General features: G+C 35.9%; 1 protein-coding gene across 7 annotated transcripts in view; it reads right to left on the reverse strand.

Annotated features, from left to right (window-relative positions):
* Nucleotides 1-21,270, reverse strand: part of DIAPH3 (diaphanous related formin 3) — a 473,996-nt gene that overhangs the window by 208,832 nt on the left and 243,894 nt on the right. For 6 of the 7 annotated variants that reach the window (XM_072976639.1, XM_072976638.1, XM_072976637.1 and 3 more), the window contains one exon: nt 3,557-3,796. The exons of the other annotated variant lie outside the window; for it this stretch is intronic. In XM_072976639.1, coding sequence (XP_072832740.1) covers nt 3,557-3,796 — 240 coding nt within the window. The remainder of the gene's footprint in view (nt 1-3,556; nt 3,797-21,270) is intronic. 7 annotated transcript variants of the gene reach the window in all.

Genomic DNA, 21,270 nt, shown 5'->3' on the forward strand with positions numbered 1-21,270 from the left:
ATGAATACAAAGATATAACACAGCCCCTAAAATTAAACTATAACGCATATGGAATTCACAATTCATGTATTTATTTCTAAACAATGCAAAGTTAACAATTTAATGTGAATTTTCACACATTGTTTATAGTTGAGCTAAATTTATAAAGAGCATTTAAAAGTAAAGATTTTGGATACAGAATATTAAAGGCCATGTAATTACTCAGCATGTCTGAGCAGATTAAAATTTTACCCTGTCTTTCTGCTGTCAAATAAATAGGGAATTCCTTGTGTGGGGGTGTATCATAAAGCTAGATGCTTTCTACTCAGGGTGAAAATTCAATCACAATTGTCAAAGATCAAGCTGCTACTTCTGATAATAAACATGATGAGATAGCATCTTGTTCAATATATGCTTTCAACTTGACATGTAAGCTAATAAAAAATATGAAGTTGTAGTATTTATTTTGTTTCTTGTACAGCAGAAGGTTCCTAACAAGGATGATCAAAATATCCAGTATTGTTGCCGGAAAATACAGTCAACTCTATTATCTGGAAACAGATTAACTGGTTTGTAGCCTAACGATAGTAAAATAATGCACTGCATTTATAAAAGATTTTAAATCACTATGTATCAGTGACTGTGTATCAATGTGAGAGGAAGTCTATTTTCAACTCCGTAATAACATTGTCTCTACACAGCATCCATCGTTTGCATTCCATTGTGTCTGTTGCAATAGCTATTTATTGAGTATTTACTATGTGCCAAGTACTGTATTAGGCCATTCTACCTCATTAATCAGACCGAATCTCTTGTCTACAGTTCCCTTACAAGGAAAGCACAGGGGAGGGCATGTGGTCAACTTTTTGTGAGTTGGCTGAAGGTCTGAGATGCCAAATCTAAAGAAGAACAGACACTCAGCACTATGAAACAAGTTCCAGCAGATTCGTACGTGTGAACTTAGCTTCTCCCCAATCCTCCTCCTCACTGTTTTTCTTCCTCTGCTTCCCTTCAACTGGGAAAGCCTAAACCTATCATCTTGCTTACCTCCTTGATCTTCAGCATCCAAGTTCATAGTCACCATGCCCTGACAATTCCTAAGATATTCCTTAAGCGTGTCTACTTTCCACCATCCCCTCTCCCTTTCTACTACCCCTCTGCCACACACCTTAGTCCAGACCTCCATCCTCTCAAAGCAGTGACTGTTTCATAGTGGACACTCAAATATTTGCTAAGATAACTGAATAAGGTAGCTTCAATTAGATGCCCTTTAAGACAGTGACATAAAGAACAACTTGTGATTACCACGGCGTAGGGGAGTGGGAGGGGATAAATCAGGAGTTAGATATATGCAGATATTAACTGATATATACAGAACAGATAAACAACAAGTTCGTGCTGTATAGTGCTATTTGACATCTTGTAGTAACTTATGGTGAAAAAGAGTATGAAAACGAATATATGTACGTTCATGTATAACTGAAGCATTGTGCTGCACACCAGAAATTGATGCAACATTATAAACTGACTATACTTCAATTTAAAAAAAACAAAGACAGGTAAACTAGGGGAAGGAAACACTCAAAGTAGACTGAACTCACTTCTCTTTTGAGCAGCTACTTCAAACATGTCAGTAGTAAGCAGTCATCCTTGACCCCTCCTCCCTCTTTATCTCCACCTCCCAGTGTCTTCCCCATCTATCTTCTCAGCTCCATTCCCCCTGTCACTCTCCTAGGTCACATGACACTCACCAGCCATCACCAAGTCTCTCCCCCTCTAACCCTCTAACCCAGCGCTGTACAACAGAACCTTCTGCAATGGTGGAAATGTGCTATGTTTATGCCACCAGCGTGTATGGGTGCTGACTCACTTGAAACCTGGCAAGCATAACTGAGGAATTTAACCTTTAAATTTATTTAAATCATAATTAATTTAAATTTTAAAAGTCACTTATGGCTCATGGTGACATTACTGGAAAGCGCACCTTAACTTTCTTCCATACTGCAATTAGAATTATCTTCACAGAAGACATATGATAATATAACTTGACTTACAGAACTAACGTGTCTCCATAAAGCCTTCACCATAAGGCATGGCAGTTGAAGTTCACCATCGAGACCGATTTACTATCTCATGTCCATGTTCTCCACTCCTGTCCCAACAAGGCTCCCACTGTGATGGATCACTTGGTGTGCTCACACGTGCCGTGCTATAGCCACAAATTGTTGAGTCTTGCTCAGGATGTCTTTTCCTCTCAGGGAACACCCACTCATCGTTCCAGACACAGTTCAAATTCCTGTTCCTCTCTGAATGCAGAACTACCTTCCCTTAAACCAAGCTAGCCTCTCTCTCTTAACTCTGCTGCCATAACTTTTAATATACAGCTCCACTAAAATATTTAATCATAATTAGTGGCTTACACATGAAAAAATATGAGTTCTGTGTATCCCAGGTAATTATTAATCACGTACATTAAATGAGATGATCAGGTTAAGCATTTGGCACTGGAGTACATACGTGCAGTGTCTTTAATACATATATTAGGAATCGCATCACCCATGCTAGGGATCTTAACTGAACACAGCAAACCAAGAAAACAAGGAGAGGAAAATAAAAAGATGGAGATGGGTGATGGAAAAGCTCACAAGGCACTGATATCAACTGGAGCCATAAGCCAGGAAAATCTTGTAAGAAAAGTCATGAAAGCACCCAAGAGATTAACTATTCAGTAAACCCACAGCTAAAGCAGAACTTGTTTCTCACCTTCCCTGTCTAACTGGCAATAGCAATAATCAAATTCCTTAATCAGGGAGTGTAGATGTCACCAGGTCAAGAACAAGAGAAAGCTTTTCCTGTGATGTGTAACTGAGAAGAATTTGTTGTAAGCAGATCAATAAAGGACTATTACTATGGTCCACTTCTTAAGACAGAGCTCTGTTATACAAAATACTGAATATATTTTCTGTAAGAAAATTTAACCCGTGGAAGAAAAATATCTTGAAACTTAGTCAATTTCCACCTCCTCAAAAATTATATGTAGACAGAAACATTTCAAAATCATTAATGACACCTTAGGTATGTTTATTCCTAATATAATGGTTTACCCTTTATATTAAGCAGTCTCACTTTTCTCTCCCTTTAGTTAGCGCTCAAAAAAGAGAAATGCAAAGAAATATTTGAATAAAGGTAAAACTTTCAGTGGCAATCCCAAGCAATTCTCAGTATATACACTTTGTCATATGCAGGTATTTAAACAGAATAAATGTTAGATTTAAATAATATTCTCATGTTCCATTTCATCAGTTTGAGAAAGCAAAGGTTTACGACATAGTTTTGCTATTAAACACAATCCTTCAGTTGGATTCGCAGATCAGAGGAAATGAATATTTGGATTTAGTTCAGAGGCTGAGTAAATTAGCTCAGTTCACTCTGGGTTTGGTCTGGGTTTGGTGACTGTTCAGTTTAAGTTCTTGACAATGAGCACAACTAAATAAAAATACTCAAATCAGGTCATCAGGGCTGACATTTAAGACGTGCTCAGGCAAATATGTGCTTTAAAAAAAAAAAAAGAACTCACTTTACAGAGAGAGCTAAGGTTAAATCCAAAGGTTTGTGCATTCCGGGAGCCAGCATTCATGTAGTTTCCCATGAGCAAGACGAGTTCCAGCAACTTGCTAAAGCTCCTACTCTTTCTTATCTCTTCGCAGGCAGTGCTGACAGCCATGATGTCAGGTTTGATGTTGTTCACCTGCTCTTCAAACTGCAGCTTAAAGAGAATAGCACTGAGCCGTGGCCGTAGTCTCTTCACAGTGCTCATCTGATTGAAAAGAAAATAGCAGATTTCCTTTAAAATGCATGGTATACTTTAGTCCTGAACGGCTGCAAGTAATCTGGGATGATTTATTGGTATGACAGGACCAAAGAAGCATATGTCCCCTAAAACTGATAGCATGAAGAGAGAAAAGCCCCACTTGTTTTTGTAAGGAATCCACACTCATCCCTCAGAGAAAAAAATTAACAATTTAGATGCTCAACAGAAAGAAAGCTTTAATTAAGTGACAAAGTTTAATTAAGTATAAAGTACATATACTTAAAAATAATTTTTTAAGGGAACAGGAGACAGAGGCAGCAATTTACAAAGCATTTGTTTCACTGCTTTAATTTGTTCGATAATGAAATATGCTGGATCATGTTTAAAACAGATTCAGAAAGGTCTAAAGGGGGTTTGTTTTCTTCAAATAGCAATTGCTGCCTTAGAAGCCCTGCTGACTAGCAGTGTGTGTCAGACAGAGGGAGAGTAAATAGGTCCCAATTCGTACTAAATTGACTTTCTTCAGAAACACAGGACAGCAGAATGACTCCTGACACATACTGAATTAGCAGAGTCGGAGTCAGGAAACACGGGCACAGCAGGAGACGTAAGCAGTGCAAAGCCACAAGTCCACCACGTGCCAAGCCAACCCTGTCTGGCGTTCTGGGTTTCCCTCCTGGGTATGTAGGGGCTTGAAAGTGTCAAAAAGAACAAAAGGGCTAGAGGATCAGCAAGTTCTTGCCTTAAATTCAACATCCACCCCCCTCCACCCCGTGTCCTAACAACGACATGTGAGGGGAAGAGTCCAAGAGCTGGAGATGCACCACATTTCAGCTACATAGGAATTCCTTGACCAACCGTATTAGGAGTTTGAGACTTAAAACAGATTGATGGGGCAGCAGCAGTAAAGCGGGTGAACTGCTATAAACATCAAAAGCACTGTGAGGCAAGGTCAGGAAAAAAACAGTGACAGAACATGACAGGATTAAAATGGGGAATAGCTGTGTTAGTCCCAGACCCTAAAGGAAAAGCTAGAAATACCATGCCACATGAAGCTTACAGGATTTCTGTGAAGGAGAAAGCAAGCTATCTGCTCATAATACAATGATTGTTACTTAAAATAAAATACAAAAAATAATATAAAATCCAAAAGCCTGGACTTATCAGACTTTAGTAGGATCCTACAGACACTGCCTTAATGACTTAACAACATAACCCAGTCTACGCATCTAACAAAATAAGCAATAAAGAGCTCTCAGTAGATACTTCTGAGAGAATATCTTTAGACAAACCAAATTCTTATAGTGACAAAAAAGCTTCTCAGCAAATAAAAAAAAATCTAAATTACATACAGTATTCTCCCAGACTCCTGACAAGTTAAACAGTTATGTGCATACAGCCAAGATTCTAAAAACTCTACTGATACAGTTAAGAAGTGCCCTCTACAAAGCACTATAAGGAATGTCTTAAAATTCCCTGAAGTCAAGGAATATCTTCCAGTTCCTACCTAGAGAAAAATGTTTTCTTCTAGAAGAGAGTAAAGAAACTGTAAGGTCAAAAATTACATTTTTTTAAAATACAAAGAAACATTCCCAAAGAATGGTTTTATAGAATAAATTTTAGTAATACAGAAGTTGTAGAAAGACAAAGATATCCTATTAGAATGCTGATTCTTGGTGGGCATGAATCATTCTGTATGGACAGCGTTATTTCCAGGACACAGAGTAAGCAGTGATTACTTCTCAGAAAGTCTATTTCACGTGTCTTAAAATGCTCCCAAATGGACTCACTCAGCAGGAATTTGCATCCTTACTTAAACACTGCAAATGAAGATGTTCATATTATATTGGACCAATTCTGTATAGTGCTCTGCTACATTTAATTTACTCTTTAGAATAATAAGAGGTACAGGGAGCACTCACACAAGCACAGCCACGGCCATTCAGAAGGTGTGGGACGGGCTGAGCATCTCTTCTTTCAGCCCTTATTCACGACTGTGAAGTCAGGTATTTGGTACTTTGCAATAAACAAGAAAAAAATTCTCCAGTATCCCAAGCAGAATATTAGTATTACAAAATACATTAATTTTAACATATATTAGTGTACTCTTCCATGCACAAAGAGAAAAAAAGACTACTTAAATGCCTGCATTAAACCACCCCAAAGTATGTTAAAGCTTTCCTGCTGACAAGCTAACCGTATGTAGCCAGTACAAAGTAATTAATTTTCCTAGAAAAAAATATAACCTAGATTTGTATGAGTAATGAGTCTACCTAGCACTTGGGACAGGTACCTTGAAAAAAGAGTAAGTCTTATGATGTAATGTAGAACCAAGTGAGTTTACGGAAAGTCAGGAAAGGTAACCTAAACAAATCTTCGAGCACCTTTTTAAATTAGATGTCCTTTTCATGTTGTTCTTTCTTCTAACTTTGGCTGATAATACATGCATTTTAGCGAACAAAATTACTGTACTAGAGAGAACCTTCAAAACTTCAGAGATCACTGGGGCTAGCTGCTGGCTTTGGTCCACCATTTAGCCATTCTGATCCCCCAGGCCAAATGGTGCCACTTTCATTAAAAAAAAAAAAAAACAAACAAAAAAACAAAAAACTCAATGAAAGCTAATGTTCTAAGGTCTAAACCTAATGATCTTTGATTATAATACCAGGGCTACTTTTCTCTTTGGTCACATCAAAGTCTGTTTCTGCAGATGAGATCAAAGGAAAAAAGGTGAAAAAATGGGGAAATATTTTTTAAAACCTTGAAGAAAGTTTATCACCTCATATATTCTATCAACACTGGATATTTGCATTCTTTTTTTTTTCTTTCTCTTTTCTTTTCTTTGTTGGACATTTGCATTCTATTTGCTTGTTCAAGAATCTAGAACTCTGACTTATCTGCCAAAGATTAGACTGAATGCAGAAATGGAGAGCTCTGGTGCTCAAATAATATTGTCAATGGTAACAGAAAATCATTAAAAAAAAGAAGAAGAAAGGAAAGAGTTATTGCAAAAGTTTAACTGTAAAATATTAATAATTAGAATGTTAGAAGAAATTAGAATTTCATTTTTACAGAGGTATCTTTTACATTTATTATTATAGTCTTAGCAATGTGAACTCCCAGCAGCAAAATCTGACAATGAGTTACCATCTGAAGATCAATCTAAAAGCATAAAAAAGAAAATCAAAACATTTTGATTTCACTACCATTTTTGGAAGGCAAGGAGCAGTACTCGGGCAATCTCCCCATCACACCACCACAAAAGTCATGTACCAGAATGAAAAAAAACCTAAAGAATAGGGACAGGTTAAATCAGCAAGCAACATCCAGAAGACTAAGGGTAATTTTTATTTCAAAATTTCGTTTGTTGGCAACATATGTGCTGTTGGAGCAGGTACAGAGTAAGATGAAAAGACCTTTAGAAAATCAATAAACCAGCAAGTATTGACTGGGTGCCCACTCGGTGCTGTGAGAGGCACAGAAGTTGTGGTGGCTCCCCTTGTATTATCTAATTCTTTCCATCTGTCTTAAAGGGTAAAAAGTAGAAAATGTCTTCAGGGAGATGTACTCTCCCATAATCTCATTATGGTTATGATTTTTTCATATATAATTTTAATTTTATCCATTATTTCCCAGGGAAAGAACCAGAATCCATTTGACATTTTTATACCAACTACATTTAACACTGTGTCTGGTCCTCTTTATTCAGTTTCTTTTATAAATAAGAGATTTTCAAGAGCCAACTTATTCAAAATTTGTTGGGTTTTTCTCCCACTTCTTGCCTGTAGACTCGTGTAGGCGCACCTCAAAAGAAATTTTAAAACGTGCTCCATATCTTTATTATTCTTCCCTAAAGTTGTTATAAAACTAATTAATCATTCATTTAACTTTCTAATAGTACAAATAATCTGCTGATTGAAAAGTTACCAGCTTGAGTCTTAATTGACTTACTATTCTTAACCTTTATATATTTTGTTAAATACATAATTATAAGGAATAATAGCACAGCATTTCTGAAAGGTTAAATGACTTCTTCAAGGTCACAAGGCCAGTAAGACATGAGCTAACTTGCTGCCAGCTAAATGCACATGCCACTTAGAGCATCACAGTGTGGAAGTTAATAACCACAACTTAAAAGTCATCTGATACTCAAACTACTTCTAGGTTTTCCTGTGAGTAGGAACAGACTTTAATTTCCCCACGGTAGTTATTAGATAAAACACCATGGAGACGACCCTACTGTGAGCTCTGCCTGCTACTAATTCATATTTCTTCCCTTTCTTCTTGGTATCTCTGACTCCTCCTGTATGTTGCCAGATGCACCTCCACTTATCTTTCCATATTAGCTATTTCTTTCACTCCCTGTTGGAGAGGTGTGAGAAGCAAGGAGAATGTGAAAAAAAAATGTATCTTTATCTTTGTGAAAGGTAAGACTAGAGAAAATGACAAAGGGATGAGAGAGGAAAGTGATATCTGAGAAAGGAAGGTGGTCTAAGAACAGAATTAAGACACTTAGGAGAATCTTTTGAACTTGATTTTCCTAATTAAACTATATGAAAAATATCTCCCCTTTACTGTTAGTCAGCCAATGTTTTCATGATCTCCAGAATTCTCAGAAAAAAAGAGAAGTTCATTTCACTTCGGGAAAGACATCAAAAACATAGCTATTCAAGTGCCTTATGCCTGGGTAAGCTCTCAGAATATCATAAGTGTTTTTAAAATAAATGTGCCTTTATGATAAACCTCTTAAGCTAAAATTATTTTTTAGCTACACAATAGCAAAGTGCATATGGTATTTTTTAATATTTTTCCACAGGAGTAAGGCAAAGCCAAGAACTATTAAAAAAATACACTGAAATGATAAAATGTATCCTTTCCTGCAGCTAGTCAAGAAACAGACAACTGGCTATAGACACCAGGCATCCTTTCTCTTTGTTTAACAAATACATATCAATTCTGGACCACTAAAGATTTCACAGAAGGTCCAAATAAGTTCTGCAGATACTCGGGATCTGAAGGTGGTAAAGTTAGAGAGCGAGAGACTTCTTATTTAATTTGGCAGTCTTAGCAAACGCTCTTAACACATAAGTTTCATATCTGATGAATTAAAGAGCTGGCATAAAACCCAGAACCATTCTGCTGTCTTAATTCATTCACGTCTGCTTCCAGACAATCCCTGCCTAACGTAGGAAACCGATGTTTTGATTGCTATCACTATAATTTAGTTTTGCCTGTTCTTGAAATTCACATTAATGAAACTTTCAGTAAACACTTTTTTGTGTCTGGCTTCCTTCACTCAGTAAAATGACTGTGAGATGCATACACATGTATTGTGACGGAGTAGTTCATTTCTTTTTATTAATGAGCAATATTTCATTGCAAGGATACACCCAAATTTGTTTAGCCACTTTCCTATTGATGGAGTTTTTTGTTTTTTTTTTTTTTCCAGTTTGGGGTAATGTAGCGGGTGGGGTTGCATAAGCACTCAAAGGATAAGTCCTAATCCAGGTAACTGAGACTGTGACCTTATTTAGAAATAGGGTCTTTACAGGTGTAATTAAGTTGAAAATCTCCAGGTGTGATGATGCAGGACTTAGGGTGCTATGTCATTTTAAGAGAAGGAAGAGAGAAAGACACGCACAGGAAAAGGCAATGTGAAGCCTAGGAGATGAGACGGAGGTGGAGATTGGAGTAATGCTACAAGTCAAGATGTACTAAAGGCTACAGGCAGCTATCAGGTGCTAGGAGAGAGGAATGGAACAGACTCTTCCTCATAATCTCCAGAAGGAATCAACCCTGCCAACATCCCGATGAAGAACTTTTGGCCTCCAGAAACATGGAGAATAAATGACTATTGTTTTAACCACTAAGGTCATGGGTGTTTGTTATGCAGTCCGGGGAAACTCGTACTGGACGTTGAATATTCTTGTAGGAGTCTTCATTTCTTCCTATTAAACATCCACCCAAAAGGCCTGGTGTAAATGTTTACTTAACCGTATAAGAGACTGTCAAACTTTTTACAAAGTAGGTTATGCCAATATACACCCCTTTGCCAATGTTATGCTTTATTCCAGAAGCTTTATATTTTCTTTGCATGTTTAGGTCTATACTCCATCCCTCGTTATTGGTGGTGTGATGCAGGAATTGTGATTCATTTTAGCCCACACAATATCCAAGTTTCACAGCATCATTCAATACAAAGAACTTCCTTTCTCCATTCACTAGCCTTAAAGCCTTTGTTGAAAATCAACTGATGGTGTCTTTGTGACTCTACTTCTAAACTTAGTTTATTTGTATATCCTTAATCCAAAACTTTACCGTCTTGATATCAAGTCAGTAGTCTAGGTCCTCCAAGTCCTTTTTCAAAATTGATTTTGTCTATTCAAGGCACTTTGCATGCCATATAAATTTTTGTAATATCTTGTCAGTTACTATTACAAAACCTTCTGGGATTGATTGAGAATGTGTGTCATATGTGTATTAAGAATCAATAGATCATTTGAGGGGAAAATAAAATCTTAATAAAATAAGTCTTCTACCGTAAGAGCATGATAAATATCACCATCTATTTACAATTTCTTTAAGTTCCCTCAGCAATACCTTGAGGTTTTCAGTATGGAAAATGTTCAAAGTTTTTTACATTTTTTGGTGCTACTGTAAATTAAATTTTTTTATGTTTATTTTCCAATATATCATTGTTTCTAGAGAGAAATACAACTGATTTTGGTACACTGACAATCCTGTGACCTTGCTAAATTCACTGCTTACTTCTAACAAAGCTGATTGTGTAGATTCTTTATGAATTCATACAATCAGGCCACTTGCATCATTTCCAGCAATATATGCCTTTTATCTCATTTCCAGTTGTATTACACAAGTTAGAACATGCATTATAATGCTAAAAAGTGGTAATAGATATCCTTGCTTAATTTCTAATCATGAATGAAAAAGTATTTACTCTTCCCCATTTAAGTATGAGGGTTGCTCCTCCATGTTTTCCATAAATGTCCTTTACCAGGTTAAGAAAGTTTCCTTCTATTTCTACTTGCTAAGAGTTTTTAGTTATCATAAACAAGGTAAAATTCTGTCAAATGCTTTTTATTTCATATCTAGATAATTATACAATTTTTCTCCCTATTTTCTGGTAAGACAGTCAACAATATTTATTAATTTTCAAATGTTAAGCCAAAACCTGGTACCACTTGGTCACGATATACTCTCCTTTTTATGCATTGCATTATCTGATATAAAAATATTTTATTGACAATTTTTGCACATGTGTTTATGTATGATAAGGGTCTCTAATTTTCTGTTTTCCCTTCTTTGATTCCTGATCTTGGTAATTTGATCATTTCTTTTTCAGTGCTTTCATTTTCATTAGGTTCAAAATAATTTCTTCTTTGACCCACAAATAATTTTAAACTATGTTAGCCACTTTTTAAATAGTGAGAGATACTCTATTGTTGTCATCCAATGTACTTCCACTTTAAACAGAAAATGTACCCTGCAAGACTTCAATCTTTTGAAAATCACTGAGACTTATTTTATGTTCCCATATGGTTTACCTTGGTGAATGTTTGCTCCATGTGTATTTGAAAAAAATGTTTATTTGCAGTTACGTAGGAAATGTTCTATAAATACCAATTAGAACAAGCTGGTTGATAGAACGGTCTTGATTTTTTAACTATTTACTGATTTCTTTTTTTCCCTACTTTTTCTGGAATTTACTGAAAGAAGGGCATTAAAGTCTCATTATGATTGGGAAATTATCTATTTCTCCGTTTCATTCTGCAGGTTTTCTTTCATGGATTTTAATGCTCTTTATTAGGTACCTACATATTTAAGATGATTATTTCTAGTAAATTACTCCTTGTATCATTGTGTAATGCCACTACTTCCTGTAATGAGATTTGTCTAGAAATACACATTCTGAAATATACATAGCCATAGTTTACTATCTGTTTTCCATTTGTCCTTTTTGCTATTTACTTCTTTTTTTATCCCTGTCATGCTTTTGTGTTAATCGGGTAATTTTTAGTATACCATTTTATTTCTTCTGCTGGCTTCTTAACTATACCTCTTTCTTATATTTCTCCTGGGTGCTCTAGGACTAACAATATGCATCCATATGTAGTCTATTTAGAGTCACTATATATTTTTTAGTTACTATTAAGTCAATATTGTGCCTGCTCATTTTTTTTAAATTTCCTGCTTCCCCTTTGAAGTATTTCACACCTTCTGATTCATTTCACACGTGCTATAATGTTACAGCAGCACAATTACACTTGTCCAATCCCATGATTCATGCAACAGCTATCATATCTTTTACTTCTATGTACATATAAGCTCCATCTTGAAGTGTTATTCTTTAAATTATTAGTTTTCTTTTAAGTAAATTACAAGAAGAAAGAAAACACAGTTTATTTACTCTCTCACGTCCTCTTCATTGCTTTTTGTGGATATGAGTGTTCGTCTAGTATCATTTCCACTTGCCCTGAAGGACAACCTTTAGCATTTCTCATAGGGCAGGTCTGATGGCCACAAACTCTCTCAGTTGTCACATAAATAAAAATGTGCTTATTTTACATTTTGAGAAGAGTATCTACTAAGTTGAAAATTTTGAGTTTAACGAGCTTTTTATTTCAACACTTTAAACACATCCTTCTGTTGACTTCTGCATTCCAGTTTTTGCAAAGTCAGCTAAATTTCTCTTTATTTTCTTACATGTGTCTCATTTCCCTCCTCAAGTTACTTTCATGATTTTCTCTTTACCTTTGGTCTTCAGGAGTTTGATTAGAATTTGCCAAGTGTCTTTCTCTTCATATTTAACCTGGTTGGGGTTTGCTGAAATTCTTGAAACATCAAGTTTTTGTTTTTCACTTAATTTGGTATTTCTTGGTCATCATTTCTTCAAAAATTTTGTCAGCCACACTCTCACTCTCTTCTTCTTTTAGGATTCCAATTACAGATGTTTTAGAGTGTCTGACTATATCTGACATATTATTAACCCCTCAACTGAATATTTCAATTCAGTTATTGAACTTTTCGGTCTAAGAATTCCCATATGGCAAATTTTTATAGTTGTCATCTTCCTGCAAAGAGTCCTTAATTAAAGTCATGTTTTCCTTTAATTCCTTAAAGATAATTTCCTTTCATTCTTTGAACACATTTATAATATCCACATTAAAGCCTTTTTTTTTGAAATCCAAAATCTGGACCACCCTGTTTGTTTTTTCCTTTGATGGTATTTCCCGTTTTGTTATTCTTTACTTCTTAATTAAACATGGCAATGTTGTAACCACTCTGGAGTTGTAATATTCCTTTGAAGAATGTTCACTCTTAGCAGCCAAATCAATCCCTGGGTGATCACCTTAAAGTGCTCAAAAGGCTTCCTACCTAATAGGCTTAATAGGCTTGAGCTTACACTACGTTAGTGTGGGTCTAATGGAAAGTGGAAGATGTTTCCCTGGCGCATCTAACTTGGTAGAACTCATTCTTCCCTGAGGAGTCTGTGAGGATGTGTGACTACAGTAGGATGTATGATTATAGGTTTTATTAGGGTGGGTCTACAGTAGGTACTCTTTTAGGACATTAATCCTCTTTCCTGAGGTATAACCTTTCCAGTTGTTTGAATGAATGGCAAGTAAGTTAATAAGACATTCAGAAGCTTTCGTTTCAGCAGAGCCAGAACTCCGATACCTCCCAGTACTGGTGGACCTGTGGTATCTCTGTTCTACCCTCACATTGTAGCAAGTGCTATCTGGCCAATCTTGCTTAGTCTATGAACATCTCAGCCCCCAGGGACAGACTCAAGGGAGATCCTCACATGACTACTGGAGTCCCTTTCTGCACAATTCACTCCCCTATAATGAGCCCTGTTTTGGCTGCTATAAATTCTGATCTCTGCCTCCTCCACTCAGAGAAAAACCATGCCCTTTGCTCTGACTCACTCTCTTTGCTGTAAGTGGAAACTTTCACCAGGACAAAAGCTGAGTGTTCGTAAGTTCATGGAGTTCCTGTTTTCTCAAGGTTGCAGTTTTCTTCTGCTGGTTGTCTCCCCTCTTACAACAAATGACCTGCATATTTTATCCATTTTATCACTGTTAGTGGTTTCCACGGGTTTTAAAAAATTTCTTCCTAAGTATTTTATGGTTTTTTGTTACTGTAAATTTTTAAAACTTTTTCTTAGAATTTCAGTTTTAAGAATACAAAAACTCTTTACTCAGATTAAATAAATGTTTCCATTTTCTACCATTTGCTTCATCATATTCTCTCCTGCCTCTTTGTTTGTGTGTACAATAAAGGAAAAAAAAATACACGTTATACATACATACTTAGCTAAGATGATGTCCACCAGTTTTTCCAATGTAAAGTTGTATTTTTTCTCTGTAATTAATAAGTAATTTATAGGAAGATGTTTTGAGACTATGTAAGTGGCATGTATACAAACTATTTTCATTAAATTTTTCAAGAATGAGTATAAACCAGTAATATATATATATACAATAATTATACCTTAAGCCACCAGTGTGGTAAAATTGCCTAACTCTATAGTAACTTGGTTCATAAGTCCAATCTCCCCTTCTCCATTACGTTTCCAAAACAGTCTTAGAAGAGAAGATCCAGACCTATACAATGAGACGTGCAGAATATGGAAAATGCTTCCCAGGCACTGGACGATGCTTGGATCTAAAAAGAAACCTTAAAACAATGCTGTTTGCAAAGTGATGAATCATAAGAGACCTTTTTGCTTATAACTACAAAATGCTTTCAGCTTTATTTCAAATGAATGATGCATGGCTAGTAATTAGTATGTGACTATAATGATGTTTTGTTTTGTTTTTGCAAATGAAACACATTAAGCAGATTGTGCCATAAAATTTCAATACTACATAGATGTTCTAACTAGAAAGAATCATGTTTCTACACCAAAAAGCAACAAAACCAACCATAACTCCTATTATGGACTCAAATGCTGCCACTTTTCAGTTGTTTATTTAGAAGATTTAAAATCTCAAAGAAGAAAACATAGAAACTGACAGTTTCCAAAAACTGAATTTCAACAATTCAGTAATTTAAGTTCCTACCCAAACATACTAAGTAATTTGTATTTATTAGTTCAAGTTAACTTGTAAATATTAAAAATAAATTCGCTCCGGTGATGAAGCAAACGGAAACCACCGCTACAGGCAACTTCAAGTGTGCTGGGCACCTACAGCAAACAAAAATCCAGGAGTGACTGTCACCATAAAAAAATGCAGGATGTCCTTCAGTGCCACAAAACTGTGCTTCACAGCTGAGCTGTACCAGTTACTGGTTGAGTGAGCAAGCTGCCTCAGCTATGAAATGGTAAGGCCTATTTCTGGAGTTATGTGGCAGCCAGATATAATCACTCATTCGTTTATGTGTCCAGTTATTCACTGAACACTTATTATGTGCCAAGTACTGTTTTAGGCCTTGGGGATACACACTGAAAATAAGATGACATGGACCTGGTCCAAATGGAGGGTACTATAAGTAAACAGAAAAAGACAGAGAAACAATAAAACAAATAGACAAGACCATTTTAGATAAGGGTAAGTCCTTATGAATAAGTAGGACAGCATAGATAGAGAATGATGAGCACATCATTATCATGAGTGCGACCACATGGAACTGGCATCTGGGCTGAAGCAGAGGGAGCAGCAAGGGTAACAGCAAATCTGAGATGGAAGCAGACACTGAACATGGCTGAAATACAGCGGACAAAAAGGGAGTAGTGAATATGAGGCTGAAGAAATAGGTACTAGATCTTCTTACAAATTATAATGGGAATAGAAACCATTAGGAGGTTCAGAGGGAAATTCCCTCCTGGCCAAAGATGGAAAAACAGGGACTAAACTTACTTCCCATCCCCTCCCCAGGCAACAGTTTCAGATGCTGACACACACAGTTTCTCAGGCGCACTCCATGACTGCCCCAGCTTATTGTCTGGGAAGAGTTTCCAAACTATAGCACAGGGAGAAGGAATCTAGGTGGAGCCAGGAGGTCTCCATGAGTTGAGACAAGACAGGAAAGAGTCTGGGAATGCCAAGGCAACTAGAGTTCTCAGGACAGAGGTCCAGAAAGGACAGAGCAGCACGGACAGAAAGCTCTGGAGATCTCAAGAGGTCCCCCCTCATGTCTTTACCTGTAGTACTGATCAGCGCATGCATGTGAGAAAACTACTGAAAGCTGGGAAAAGAATCAGTCAAAAAACCACTGGAGGTAGCAGTGCCTGATCCTCAGACAAAGCTGGGAACAGTGCCTGTTTGCACCAGCCAGAGTGGAAAAGCCTCATAATTCATGTGGCATTGAGTAGGGTGCTCAGAAGGGTATTCTCAACTGTAGGGAGAAGTAAGCTCTAGATTCAAGGCTACTCTGATTTCATGTAACAAAGCTTAAAACAAGCCATGAAAGTACCAAACTGTTTCCAAGTAATTTAACTGCTTCCCAAAACAAAGTTCAAAAATACTTGTAAGAATACAGAAGAATCTAGAGTACAGCATGGCACCCAGAGAATCAGGAAAATGAAAGCAACGAGGAGAAAATTTAATGAAGACACAACTGACAGAAAGACTAGACAGAAAAGTTTAAAGTTACTATGATTATATTTCATGTTTGAGGAGGTTGAGGAAAGATTAAGAATTTTATGCAAAGGCATGAAAAATATATATTTTTTAAATTACCAAACTGCATTTCTAGAGTAGAAAGCTATATTGGAGATGGCTGAATGGGCAAAAACAGCAGATTAGACACCAAAAAAGAAAAGATTAGTGAACTGGAATACATGGCCACAGAAATTATTCAAAATGAAAAAAAGAGGAAAAAGAAAATAAAAAGATATCAGGGGGCTGTGGAACAACTTTAAGAAGACTAATACATGTGTAATAATAAAATAATACACGTATAACTTACATACCTGAAATAGAGGAAAGGAGGTACAGGAAAAAATATTTGAAAAATGTAATGGCTAAAAAAAAAAATTCCAAATTTAATTAGGATTTATAAATCCACAGAACCAGTAAACTCAATGAAACCCAAGGACAAAAATGTGGAGAAAACTATATTCAAGGTAAATCATAATCAAATTATGCAAAACTAGTAACAGAGAAAATCTTCAAAAATAACTGTAAGGAAAAAGACACAAATACAGAGGAACAAAGTTAAGAGTAATGGCAGATTTCTTGCCCAAATAATTCAAACAAGAAGCAACATGTTTAAAATGCTGAAAGAAACATGTTTCATGCTGAAAGAAAAAAACTATCAACTTGGGATTCCATACCCATGAGAATGCTTTTCAAAATGAAGGTTAAAAAAGACTCCCTCAGACAGACAAAAACTGAAAGAATTCATTAGCACTGCAAGAAATGCTACAGGCAGTTTTTCAGGCAGAAAAAAGATGATTCCAGATGGAAGTCAAGATTTACACAGCAAAATGAGGAACACTGTAGTGTGTAGATATAAAAGACAACTGATTGTTGAAAGTAAAAATAACAATGTGTTAAGAGTTTTAAACATATGCCGAGGTAAGATGTGTGATACCAACAGTACGAAGCCCAAAATGGGAGTGTACTGTTTTATGGCTTCATTCCACACTTCAAGTGGTATCATATCATTTGAAGGTACTAAAAAAAATATATCTTATAAACCCTAAAGCAACTACAAATTAAACAAAAAGTAATAACTAATAAGCCAACAGAAAGATAAAGTCATTAAAATACTCAATCCAAGAGAAAATGAGTATCAATAGATGACATAAATAGATAAATAGCAAGATGGTAGATTCAAACCCCACATATTAATAACCACATTAAAAAATGGCTACTTTAGTTAAAAAACAGAAATCATCACATCGCATTTTTAAAAAAGCAATATTCAACTGATACACTGCCTGTAACACCAGTGGGTTAAAAGAAAAGGGACAAAAAAAAATAACCCATGCTATCTCACTAATCAAAATAAAGCTGTAGTGGCTATATTAATATAAAACAAAGCACATTTCAAGCTATCAGATTTTTGAGGCTTGGGAATGACATCTCATTTAGTTTTTACTAAAAGGTCACTAGATGCTATGTGGAAAAGGACAGTATATTCAAAACATGAGGCATAGGGCTTGAAATATAAGAGGTGATCGATAAATGGTAAATACAAAAGTATATACAATTATGATGGGCTTCCTTGAGATTTTGTCCTTTCTCAACCATGTTATTCTAAAATAAATACCCATGCTTTATTCTATTTAAATTTGGCTTCCCGTTGCTATTCATTAACACGTATGAAACAGAAGCACCTTTGACGTGGCAATCCCTGCCTGACTTTCGGAATTTCATTTAACAAAAGAGGGATAATGAGAAATCATTAAAATACCATAAACAAGATACTTATGTTCAAGATCTACTTTGGCAAAATCCTCTAAACTCACAAGTGGTTAATTAACTACATGTTCAAATTAATTAGTGGACCAGGTAAAGGTTGGTCATAGAGGAAAAGAGAAATTTGGAGCTGGATACAGGATCCAAGCAAAAAATAGAACCCAGGTCCTTGGGTGTAAAGGCAGCTGATCCTTGTAGCTCCATCCCCAGAAGCTGACCTCACTGACAGAGAGTGAAGTTTTGGGTGGTACTTTGTGGGAACAGCACTGGGGTAGTAGAGGTAAGAGAAAGTGACACAGGAAATACTATGTTGTGGATTACTTTATTCAGAAGTAATGAAAAAAAAGTAAGAGGGTCTTTTCCTGTAACATTTGCTAACTAGGTCACATTTTAAAATAATAACTCTGCAAAATACTCTTAAATAACTGATTCTTTGCCTTGATTTTAATTTTTCCTATGCCATTTTAAAAATTCTTGCTCTTTCTCTAATGCCAGAATATTAATGGCAAAGATGTTTCTGTATTTATTCCAAACAGAAACCCATTAAGAATGACACCTTGCTGCATTTCTTAGTATTGACTATTTGTAGTTTTTATTCTCTGCTCCCACAGTAGAACAAATAAAATTTTCATTCAGAAATTTCTATAAATAAATCAATGGTCTTTCAGAAATTTATTTGGTGTTTGGGTTCATGCTTCAGTTCAAGCCATTGATTTGGTTGGTGTGTTTGAGGAGCATTCAAACCAAATCTCTGTGATACATTTTTCAAGCAACTCTGTTACACTTCAGCAATAAAGGATGTCTACTGCTTTGTCCAAAGATACCAGAGGCCCAGGTCTGTGATCTACACTTCAAAAAGAATGGGAGAATTATGTGGACACTGATCAAGGTGTGGTAAGACAAAGGAAAGTCTGAAGGCAGGATCCAGACAAGGGACATCACAAATACAGGATTAGGCTACAGCTAAGACCCATGGTTAAGAAAAAAAAAAAAAAATAGATGGAGACCTGAATTAGGGGAGGATAAAATTGGGGGGAAAAGTCATCTTTAAATGGCAAGAGAGGTAATTACTAAAGCCAACAGTTAGAATCACAGAGAGTTCCAAAGGAGATTATAAGAATCCACTTGGAAATAAGAGGCTAAGAACAAGAAAAGCAAAAATAGTACATAAAGTAACAGAATGAGAACAGAATAGCAAATAGACAATTATGCAATGAAGGAAAGAATTGTCATGAAGCTAACTGAACTAGTTTCCTCTTAATTACATTCAAATATAGGATGCCTCAAAAAATTCTGGGTCAGAACTTAGAAAAAGTATAAATAAAGACAGTGTTAAGGAAACACATAATACAAAGCTACTAGAACCTTAAATCCTTTCAGAATATACCAGCATTCAATTGATTAGAATGACTGAGGTGCTTCACTGTGGCTAGTGGTTCCAAGGGGAGTTATCTACAAAGTGAATATTGATAAAATAGGACAGAAAGACCCTACGTGCCCATAGCATAAAATTTCAGGAATGCCACATAGTTTTCTACAGGAGGAAACATATACTGTGACATCAATGAACAAAAATTTCATAGCATACTAGTCCAATCATGGGTTCAGCATAAAGCCATAAAATGTGAGAACTCTAAAATATATTAAAATTTATACTAAATTCTGACTATTCAACATATAAATGTAAGTCAGTGGTAGTCAATCATGTAAGTCAATTAGTGATATAGTACACACACACACAGAGACAAAACTTGATTTTTCCAACAGATAGGAATATGGACAAATATTATAAGAAGTCAAATGATTTGGTAGTAGTGATGCCGGTGGTATGAAAGTTAACATTAGCTTTTCACTAAAGGGGAAAAAAATTACTTGGTTCCCTATCTTATTCCTTAAATAAAATATGTCAACTTAGATACAAAATTGGCACCCTTGGTAAAGAAACAAAAATAGCATTAATAATGGATAATAGCTGAGTTTCAGGACAGGAAACTTGACTCAATGTTAGAGGAAAGAAAACAAATGCATTTATCCTTTCAAAAGAGCCAAGTCTGGTATGGAAGATAAGGATGTTTAATGAAACACACAATTCAATACAAAATAAAAATATAAGCGAAGAGGGAAAAGAAAAAAAAAAAAAAAAAAAAACTCCAGACAAGTACTATAAAGAACCAAATAAATGTAGGGCCAAAACACCGCCACCCTCTGTGCCAGGAGTCACAATGCAAATCAAGTTGAGTAAAACTTGAACAATTGATTCTGGGTATCCCAGAGAAGTTTTCATGGGCTCTCACCCTGGGCACCAGAGCACCAGTTCCTTCTTGACCAGGGGACAGAAAATGAGGGAAAGGCTTCTCAGGTAAAGTCAGTGGTCACAGGGTAATAAGCCTGATAAGACAGTTCACATTTCACACTCTTAAATGAAGGAAAGACGATTCTCTCCCATTTGGACCCCAAGTGTCTGAAGATAAAAAATGGTTAGCATAACTCTATTTTTAGTTTTTTAAGGAACCTCCATACTGTCCTCCGTAGTGGCTGCACCAATTTATTATATTTCCACAAACAGTGTAGGAGGGTTCCCTTTTCTCAGTAGAGTTACTACATTATCCAGCAATCCCACTCCCAGGTATATATCCAGAGAAAACTCTAACTCAGAAAGACATATGCACCCCAATGTTCATAACAACACTATTTACATTACACCAGACATGGAAGAAACCAAAATGTCCATCGACAGGTGATTGGATAGAGAAGATATAAACTGTGTGTGTGCTAAGTGAAGTAAGTCAGAAAGAGAAAGACAAATCATATGATATCACTTATATGTGGAATATTAAAAAAGAGGATACAAATGAACTTATTTACAAAACAGAAATAGACACAGACATATAGAAAACAAACTTCTGGTTACCAAAGGGGAAGGGGCGGGGGGTGAATTCGGAATTTAGGATTAACAGATACATACCACTATATATAAAACAGATAAACAACAAGGAGCTGCTATTCCCTGTGTATAGCACAGGGAACTATATTCAATATCTGGTAATAACCTATAATGGAAAATAACCTGAGAACACGTGTAAATAA

Source organism: Vicugna pacos, chromosome 14, assembly GCF_048564905.1.
Source record: "Vicugna pacos chromosome 14, VicPac4, whole genome shotgun sequence".
Lineage (NCBI taxonomy): Eukaryota > Metazoa > Chordata > Mammalia > Artiodactyla > Camelidae > Vicugna > Vicugna pacos.